This window comes from Mirounga leonina, unplaced genomic scaffold (assembly GCF_011800145.1).
Source record: "Mirounga leonina isolate KUSES-001 unplaced genomic scaffold, KU_Mleo_1.0 Mir_169, whole genome shotgun sequence".
NCBI classification, from domain to species: domain Eukaryota; kingdom Metazoa; phylum Chordata; class Mammalia; order Carnivora; family Phocidae; genus Mirounga; species Mirounga leonina.
The window spans coordinates 21,695,467-21,706,023 of record NW_023270431.1 but is presented as its reverse complement, the minus strand read 5'-3'; the positions used below and the strand labels follow the sequence as shown (position 1 = coordinate 21,706,023).

At 36.6% G+C, this 10,557-nt stretch overlaps 1 protein-coding gene across 4 annotated transcripts in view; it reads left to right on the top strand.

Annotated features, from left to right (window-relative positions):
• IMPG2 (interphotoreceptor matrix proteoglycan 2) overlaps positions 1-10,557 on the top strand; it is a 233,472-nt gene that overhangs the window by 33,603 nt on the left and 189,312 nt on the right. For all 4 annotated transcript variants that reach the window (XM_035015279.1, XM_035015278.1, XM_035015280.1 and 1 more), the window contains exons 7-8: positions 3,848-3,906; positions 6,329-6,349. In XM_035015279.1, the coding sequence (XP_034871170.1) occupies positions 3,848-3,906; positions 6,329-6,349 (80 nt within the window). The remainder of the gene's footprint in view (positions 1-3,847; positions 3,907-6,328; positions 6,350-10,557) is intronic.

Genomic DNA, 10,557 nt, shown 5'->3' with positions numbered 1-10,557 from the left:
TCCTTCCTTCCTTCCTTCCTTCCTTCCTTCCTTCCTTCCTTCCTTCCCTCCTTCCTTCCTTTCCTTTCTTCCTTCCTTCCTTCCTTCTTTCTCTCTCTCTCTCTTTCTCTCTTTCTTTCTTTCTTTTTTAACTAACAAGACATTTTCCTTGGGTTGTAAATTTCCCATATTCACAAAACTGGTTAAAGGTAGGTTAAGGAATCAAGCTCTTCTTCTCTTTGGTTCAGAGGGCTGTGACTTAGCCACTTTTTCAGAAAACTCTGTAAAAAGATCACAGAAAGATAGATGAGTTTATTTAATTGAAGCAAAATCTGACACACCTTTACCATCTGCTAACAAATAAATACTATTTCCAAACTTTTGCTGCATAGCCAAAGAAGAATGTATTCAATGGAATGGTTTTAACTTGACAGTATTTGGAGAAATGAGTATCTTTAAGAAACTACATACAGTGTATTGTTTTTCTTGGAGGAACATTAAACTTAATTTCTTTTAATTTCCTATTTAATATTCTTTTTCTAAACTGAAAAATTTGGGGTAGTTAACACATAAGTAGTACACAGTACCAAGTTCAAAAGGACAAAAGGGTGTCCAATGAAAAGTAAATTTCCCTCCTATCTCTGTTCCTTGGTTGGAGGTATTTTTTAAAAGGCGGTTTTTCTTTCTTTTTTTTTTTTTTAAAGAATCATGCATTAGACTCTCCTGCAACTTTAATTTGCAGAAGAATTCTATATAGGACTTGAACTCAAGATTCTTTCAGTCAAAAATGATCCATAGATGGCCCCCTTCTTGTGTGCCTTTCCTCTTGTGTGGTAAGGCATTGAGTGCCCATCTCCCCTTTCTGTCCATTGTCAGGGCACATCATTCCTTCCTGTTTATTTCTTTTCCATCCCTCTTGATGGGGTTCTCCTTGCCCAAGTTTTTCAATTCCATTATGTTGGACTCATTTCCTTCCCTAGACACTATGTGTAGAGGAGAAAAAGAAATGTGCATCTCTCAGCAACAGCATCATTGTAGCCATCCGACGTGGGGAGTGTAAGCCAGACAATTATTTTTCCTATCTGTGTGGCCAAGTTGCAAGGCTGTATGGTATGTAGAAGAAATGTCAGCCAGGCCAGTGGCCACCTGGCATCAGATAGTGTCTTGGATCAGCTGTCTAGTTCTCTCTGCTCTTGGAGTGAGGAAACTTGGTAGGCCTGAGTGTTTAGATAAACAATTACAATGAATTACATGCCTTTTCTTCCCCCCTGCCTCATGATAAAAATGTTATAGAATTGAGTGAGGAAACTTTTGCACTAAATTGCACTAAATGATTGCATATTTAGAAAGTCTAGAAGTCTAATAAACATTCTGAAAAACATCTCCAACATTATGGGTAGATGGCTCTTGGCTTGAGGTGATTTGGGGGTGAGGAAGGGTCTGGATCTACCATGAAATGGTTTCTTCTCTGGAGGATCTCTTCAGCCCCATCCCCTTACCTGCACTGAAATGTCTACCAACAGCCACTTCCTTGTGTGAAGCAGCAGAGTTAGAGGTTGTGTCTCTGAAAGGTTCTGTCACTGTGTTTAATGCACATTGAAGGGGGCCCCTCTAGCTCTCTCCCTTCAGGGCACAGTCGCAGGGATTGTTCCTTTGATATTTCCTAGGTAATAATATGGGAAGATATTTAAGGAAAAAGAAAGCCTGATTGGAGAGGATTGAGGTTCAGGAGGAATTCTTTTTTTTTATGAGAAGAGTAAGATAAGCTTGGGACAACATCAAGTATCAGAGAGAGAAAGGTAAGCATAATAGTGTTGGGAGCATCGATACCTGAAGATAGCTGCAGTATCAACACAGTGTCCTTGCACAGTGCCTTATGTTCTGCAGGCTGCTTTAAGTCTGTTAGTTCACAGCAACCAAGTGGATAAGCATCGCTATTTTACAGCTGAGGCCCAGGCGGCCAAGTAAATTGTTCACAGTCATTTCAACCTTTAGGGGTAGAAGGGAAAATCAAGTCTCCTCCTTCCCTTCAAAGTGTTCCTTCCTTTATACCATATAGAATCACCTTAATTTTAGTTCAGATGAAAAGTTAAAGTGAGCTTCACAGTTTTCCCAGTCCTGGTCTCAATTCTATAACATTTTTATCATGAGGCAGGGAAGAAAAGGCATGTAATTCATTGGGAAGAATATGGGCTTTGGTATTAGAAAGATTTAAGGTTAAATAAATTCTAATTTAGTCACTTACCAAATGCATGACCCTGGGTAAGTTAGTTGACATCTCAATTTTCCAATATATAAAATCGGGAAAATATGTAACTCTTGATATTGTTGCAAAGATTAGAAGTAATATTGTAAAGCATCAGGCACATAGAAGTCATTCAATAAATTACACCTATTATTAATCTTGATGTTAATAAAGTGGAATGATTCTTTCAATAAATTACACCTATTATTAATCTTGATGTTAATAAAGTGGAATGATTCTTTCAAACCTGTACAGTAGCTAACTAGATGTGATGAATTAGAATACTTGTACGTGGTTAGACTCAAGAGATGACAAAACTCAAAATGAGATGGGTCTAGCAATAGCAGTTAGATACAGTTGTATAACATTTTGCAATTAATGGAATACTTTTAGGTACATTCATTTTAATCTTATGAAAGCCAATATGGTTGATGGGCAGGGCAGTATGAGTTCTATAAAATAAGGCTAGTATACAGTTACTTTGCCAGCAGAAACAGCTGAGATGAACTCATTTTTGGATTCCTATCCTGCAAGATTCCATCTCCACTTTTATCCTACAAGAATTATGGCATTTCTGTCTTTCCACTAAGAGAATAAAACAAGGCAAATTATCATAGGTATAGAGTTACTTGGGTTTGGATTCTTTATCCTTAAGACTTTGAGATCTTCATGAACCATGATTTTTTAAAAATCCCACTCTCTTGATTGTACTAAGACTTAGTTTTAAAAGTAGATTCCCAGAGATTTCTCCAAAGTCCACTAACAATTCTGGTGTTGGCTTATTCTGGTGTTGGCTCCATAGTGACTTATCTACTGAGACTGGTACCTTCTGAAATGTGGGTTAAATGTTCAATGTTAAAATATGTAGTTATACATCACCTGACTATTTTTAGATTTTTAGTCCAGTTAGCATTCTTTCCCTCCCTCTAGTCACTAAACTCATCTTGATTTACATGGCTGATTTTAAAGATTGTAGATGTTTCATAAATTGATCTTTAGACCAGTTAAGTTACCTGGTCACTGCTTCATACCCCCCTTCATGACACCCGGTCAAAAGGGCCTGTCTCCAGGGGGCTGAGCTTCAGCTTGTGACTAGTTTCTAATGTTGACTTTGTTCACAGTTCCCTTGTATCGTAGGAACAGGAAACATGCCATCAGACACTTCACACTTACAGAAAATGAATGCTTGACTGTTTGTCAGTGTGCATGCTGCAGCCAGATTTCTAATCCAAACAATTACACTTAAAAATGTTATTATAGTTTTATTTTTTGAAACTAATGCTTTTTTCTACATTTTATCCTACAAGGGGAAAAAACAGTGCTTTGTCAGTAAGAAGTTGCTTTTCATAATTTGGAAAAAAATTAATATTAAAATATATTAAAACCTAAAAAGACAAAATTTAAAAAGAAAAATGTGACAGCGTTGTGTTAAAACTATTTTCTAACATTGTTAACTATTATAATTGTCTTATGTAACTTTCTGACCACTGTGTATCTGTATACATGTATAAGCTTCTACTAGTTATAAACATTGCACTTTATATTCAACTCTTAAAAGCAGTATTTTCTATGTACTTTTTCACATTTCTACATAGCTATAAATTTTATCTTTATTTTTGACAGGTTGAGAATGCATTTACTGGGTTACCAGGCTATAAGGACATTCGTGTACTTGATTTTAGGTAAATAGACTCTAAAAATGTACATGTTCAGTAGCACTCTTTATTTCAGTGTAATATCTTTTTGTGTTTATTATGTGTGCTCTAAAAACAAATGATTTGAGTGCTGTAATTCAATACTACTTCTGGTAAATATGTATTCTTAATGATAGTTTTTCAGGAGAGGAGACTGAGTTAGAAAAAGGCAAAAGAATATATTCAAGGAGACATACTAGATCTGTAGTTACGCAGATAAGAACTTAGGAATTCATGTCCCCAGCTTGCTGCTGATAAGTTACACTGCTTTTACTTGGCACTGAGGGGAGCCTGAAGTCACATTAGATATGATCTTGGCTTCCCACTAAATCTTGTCAATGTTCTACCAAGGTGACTTTGACATCTTACTGTAAGGCCATTCTGGAGGGGATGCATTTGTCTTCATTTCAAACATAACAGTTCTAAGTAAATCACTGATCTCTTTTTAAAACATTTCTTCTTAAAAAGAATATTTACTGGGGGCGCCTGGGTGGCTCAGTCAATTAAGCAGCTGCTTTCGGCTCAGGTCATAATCCCAGGGTCCTGGGATAGAGTCCCACATCGAGCTCCCTGCTCTGCAGGAGGCCTGCTTCTCCCTCTCCCACTCCCCCCTGCTTATGTTCCCTTTCTCGCTGTGTCTCTCTCTGTCAAAAAAAAAAAAAGAGTATTTACTGAGTGAATACTTTATATTGGGGACTTGATTTTCCTGAGCTAACTTAATCAGAATAAATATTATTAATACTCATTTTGCAGAGAGCAAATAGGTTTAGAAGGATGAAGTATTAGCCCAAAGTCAGAGAGCTTGTAAATTAGCAGTGAAAGAGGGATTTTGAAACTGGGTGGCTGACTTTACAGCTCTTACACTTAAATCCCATGCTAGACTTAGTACTTTCTGAAGGTTTGGAGCATTTGGACGATAGTTGTGGCCCAGCTGTTTGATGCAGGGGAGCATGAGTAGGGGTATATGTAACTTCACAACATAATCAATAGGACCAGCATCTTAACTTTGGCATATTCTCTTATCACAACTTCTGGGTTTACCAGAAATAATAGCAAGCACTTACATAGCATTTACAGTGTGCCAGGCTTCATATCTATATAACTCATTTATTCCCAACAGCCATGCTATGAGATAGCTAATTTCCTCATTTTTTTTTTTCTAATAAGGACACCTTTCTGATAAGGCACAGGGAATTTCAATAATTTACCCAAAGACACTCAGCTAATTGTCTGTGCAGGGGAGAGGGCAAGCATGGTAAATTGACCCACCACCTACTCTCACACCATAACCAGTCTCCCCAGTTCAACCTTAGCACTTCTCATAGAATGCCGCCTCCAGCTGTGACTAAAGCTCATATGAGAACCTAGGAGTGTGAGGCCTTTGAGGACCTCTCTCATTTGGCAGTACACGAAAAGCAACATGGCCTTTGGAGCCAACTTCCCTGGGTTCACATCTGCTTTTGGCACTTCTGGCTGGCTGATTTTAGATAAATTATCCAGTTTTAATGTCCTATTTGTATAAAAAAGAGAATTTACTATTAATTCTGCTTTATTAAAAATACTTTTGAAATACTTTGGGTAAATTATGTAGCTTCCTTGTTCCTCAGTTTCTTTACCTGTAAAATGGGGATTCTAATAGTCCTTAATAATCTTAATGAGGATTAAATGAATTGATTTTTGTAAAACACTCAGCACAGTTTTCTGGCACATGGGACTATCTATTAAGTGTCTGTTACATAAATAAATATTAAAGGCCATGCAATATCCTGTGGGTCCATCCTGACCTTTCCCAATCCCTTAGCATCTTTCTGTATAACATCCGATTTTCTTTTCATTTATTTTAAATTACATAACACGTTGTGTACCAAAAAAATGTTTCCCAATTTTGCTAAATGCCAGCAACTGGAGTCCTCTGCTGATATACTGAAAAAAACTTATTTATAAAGAGAAAACCTTATATGAATGGTTTAAATACAGTCTAAAGATAGTAAATATTGTCAGTTTTTTTTTTTTTTAAAGATTTTATTTATTTGACAGAGAGAGACACAGTGAGAGAGGGATCACAAGCAGGGGGAGTGGGAGAGGGAGAAGCAGGCTCCTGGCTGAGCAGGGAGCCCGATGCGGGACTCGATCCCAGGACCCTGGGATCATAACCTGAGCCGAAGGCAGACGCTTAACGACTGAGCCACCCAGGTGCCCCAATATTGTCAGTTTTAAAACAGAATCTTTTCTCACCCTTTGTTTGCTTCCTTCAATCTACATGAGTTTGTCCACATCTAATACTATGCAAACATTTTGATTTAAGGAAGTATTTTAGAGGAAATATATTAAGAACTTGCAACTTTAATGAATGATGTGACAATTATAACTGTCTTAAACTCTACTTAACACTTTCAATTTTTATTTTCAGGTCCCCCAAGGAAAATGGCAGGTAGAGTACTTTTTGGCACTTTTTATACAGTCCACTGATTGAAAAGGTAGTTTAGAAAATTTGGTAGCCCTAGGTCCAAGGTAGCATGGCTCAATTCTTTCATAACTTCTAATATTAGTGTCCATCTCCTTACAGATTGGGGATTGGCAAACTTTTTTACCTGAGGGTCAGTTAGTAAATATTTTAAGCTTTTCAGGCTGTACTTTCTCTGTTGCAACTACTTAACTCAGCCATCAGATGAATGTAGATATAGATAATACACTGAAAATGAATAAGCATGGCTATATTCTAATAAAACTTAATTTATGGAAACTGAAATCTGAAATTCATGTAATTTTCACATGTCACAAAATATTGTTCTTGTTTTGATTTTTTCAACTACTTAAAAATGTAAAATCTATTAACTCATAGATACTGAGCTGGATTTAGCTTTACAGACCCCTGTCATAGACTGTTGACTGTCAAGTACTTTTAAATGTTGAGTTACACTTAATTTAAAATGGGAATAAAACCCGCCATTAATGTAAACAGTTTCAAGTATACTATGTCATTCAGTAATATAATCAAGTGTCACTTTAAGTTGTAAATGAAGAGGAGAAAGCCAATCTCTATAATAGTTCATTTGCAAAAACAGCTGCTCTTTGGAATTTCTTAGAAGAGGCATAATATAAAAACATAGTCAATACCCTTTGTGGAGGTTGCTTGTCATTTTTTGCTTTTGGATTCAAATTTATTTAAAATTCATTTTCTCTTGCAAGATTGATAAGTATAAATAGAATTTATGAAGCAAATTCATGTGTTAATTGTGGACGTTTAGACATACAGTAATACTACTTTCTTGTAATATTTTATTTTTGAAAAGAGCTTTCTGACTCCATTTTCATTTATATTATTTAAGCAGGTGTTTACTAAGTGCCTACTAATTGGACAAACCCTGTGCCTACAAAAATTAATAACTCTTGGTTTATTTCTTTTAGGAACACACAATCTAATGAAAAGTGCTTTTAGAGATATGTCAAATTACTGGTTCTTTTTTATTTTTTCATTTTATTTTCTTAATGTTCCTTTGAGATAGTGAAAATGAGGATTAACATTCATTCTCCTTCTGGAAGTGAGGATATTTTGCCTGAGACAGACAAACTGATTTGCTGTAAGTTATATAAGTAGGAGATATCAGATATTTTGACCAAGGTAATCAGAATTTTGGTTTCTGTACTCTAAGTAGATGTGAACAGTCCTGTGTGTATGTATTACAGGTATATGTTTTGATGATCAGTTCTCAACCAAAAGGTCTGATTGTTTAGTTGTTGCCCTCTTGGCATGATTAAAATATTAAAACAACCCAAATTCTAATGTTACCATGTTAACCTTATGACCAAAAGAATGATATCCAGTTACTGAGTGCTAAGTCCTCTATAGGGACACAGAAACCAATATGAAGCCATTAGATTTTATGATAGAATTGTTAACCTAGGTACAATTTCCAAAATTGTTCAGTATTGTCAGGTATTAGCCCATTGATGGAATTGATTCATAACTTTTTGGTATACTTGTATTCTGAACCATGGATGAATAAATGTGTGGCACAGAAATAGTCTGTTTATATAATTTATAACCATTCTCTTTCTTTGTCTCTCTCCATAAACATTTATATCCATATGAAATTTTCTATTTGTTTTGTATCTGTCCAGGTACACACATTGTTTTAAGTTAGTAGATTACCCATTTGAAGTGAGTCAATATATCTGCCTGGTATACTTCAAAACTTTAGCTCCAGGCTTCATAAGTGTGTGCCTTCTTTCTAATGGAAGAAATTTTACAGGATATCTGAATTTCTCTGAAATATCTTTATTTTGGTTGATCTTAATGAGAAATGATACTATTATTTCTTATGTTGAAAATCTGCATGTCAAACAGCCAATCAGGGCATTTGAGGTAAGAGAATAAGAAAGGATAAATTTTACCTCCACATGATTGATGTTTCTGGAAATAGCTGTCAGAAAGAGAAACTTTCCTTTATATAGCAGCTGTGTTAGTCTAGCTTAGAAGATGAAAGATGGTAATACAGGGGTGGCTGGTTAACTCGGAGGTGCTAAATGCGGAGAGCCAGCACAGCTTTCTTCAGTCAGATCATGTTTTGTCTTCCAATGTGCATTCTGCTTCTTATGTACTTCCTTGGCCTCTTGGCTTTCTTTTATTCTGTCCCTCATCCTGAGACGTCTCTCTGCTACATTTACCATGCCAGAACTCAGTCTGTTTTGGGTCATAGTGACATTCTCGGCTCCGAGAATAGATGGTTTCCTGATACCTTAAGCATTTCTTTGAGTTCTCTTTCCAGGACAAAAACATGGTAATGAATTGCAGCATATCTCTGAGGCATTTTATCTTCTTTAATGAATTTATCCTCACTAGACAAGGTAGACTATAATAGAAGTGTTATTTTTATATGTCCGAGGGAAATGTTGGGAGACAAATTATATTTTGTCAACAAAGAATAAGGCCAGTAATCTGCCCCAGACTGCTTGATTTGCACAAATTTCTTGATCCAGGAACATTTCTCTTGATCATCTCTCTATGATATTTAAAAGTAATGCAAGGCACATGGTAGACTCTCAGTGAAGCTTTGATTCTTCTTGTCTGATTTCCTGCATAGCATAGGAATGAACTCAAGTGCTAATAGGTACAATCTTTTCCTCCATTTTTCATTGTCACTGCTTTCTGTCTTAATATGAAATAGGTTGTGCAAAGACCCAAAGAAGCTCACCTTTCAGGAGATGTAGTCATGGTCTATCCCATTGAGTTTGGAAAGAGCATGCATTTCCTCAAGGTTGGGTTGTGGAGGTGAAGTAGTATCTCTAAAATGATTACTCATGGGGCTCCAGGGTGGCTCAGTTGGTTAAGCAACTGCCTTTGGCTCAAGTCATGATCTCAGGGTCCTGGGATCCAGCCCCCCGACCAGGCTCCCTACTTAGGAGGGAGTCTTCTTCTCCCTCTCCCTTTGTCCCTCCCTCTGCTCATTCTCTCTCTCCCTCTCTCAAATAAATAAAGTATTTTTAAAAATGATTGCTCAGAAGATACAAATGTATGAAGATAATTTTAGGGTGAAAACTTTAGAGACTTTCATATTTAGAGACAAAATTCTTCAGATTAAATAGGGAGTATCATTCTGTCATTTAAGTAACACAAATTTAGTTGTCTTATATGCCTGCATTAGTCAATAAAATTGACCATTTGCTCTTTTATTATTTTCAAAAGTATTTGTTGAACTACTATGAGCCAAGCATTGTGCTAAATCCCTAGGACACATACGGTGTGGTGAGTTCTGACCAGTAGGTGTCCCTCTTACTGTTTTATTCTACCTCAGGGCCATCATTTGGTTATTTTAGCATATTTTACTGAATTTATTTCTTTACAAAAGAATATCAGGAATTATCCATGAATCAATATAGTCTGACATGAAAAAAAAAGAGACTGAAAGAAGTTCTAGACAACAAGCTGATGTCTTACCATTTTGTAGAGCATCAGGATGTCAAAATACTTAGTTACTAATTAAAACACCCTAAACCACCCCATTAGAAGTGGAAGCTTATCAGATCTGGGAGGAAAACCTTATGGAAGTTACTCAGATTAGAACAAAAACATCAAAGAGGCCTGGCAACTTGTATGGCAGGTGAGGGATGTCACTTTCATGGTGTCCCCTATAGTTCAGGGTATGAATCTGTGGGAAGCAGGCTCAGGACAGGTCCAGAACTGCCTATACTACCAGGAAGGACAGGTCTCTTAAGACCAATTCATGCTTACTAAATCATAAGATATGATGCATTGTCTAGGATGCCAATTGATTTATTTAAAGCAAGAGATCTGCCAACTGACCAATTATTGCATTGTCTGGCTCATGCATTCTTTCCCCATAGGAAAATCTGTAGGGAGTTATAATCAAAAGATCCCTTTGCAAGCTTGAAAGAAGAGAAAGGAAGCTGGGTGACTTTTTTTTTTTTTTTAAAGATTTTATTTACCCTTTTTTTTTTTTAAGATTTTTATTTATTTATTTGACAGAGAGAGACACAGCGAGAGAGGGAACACAAGCAGGGGGAGTGAGAGAGGGAGAAGCAGGCTTCCCGCGGAGCAGGGAGCCCGATGCGGGGCTCGATCCCAGTACCCTGGGATCATGACCTGAGCCGAAGGCAGACGCTTAATGACTGAGCCAC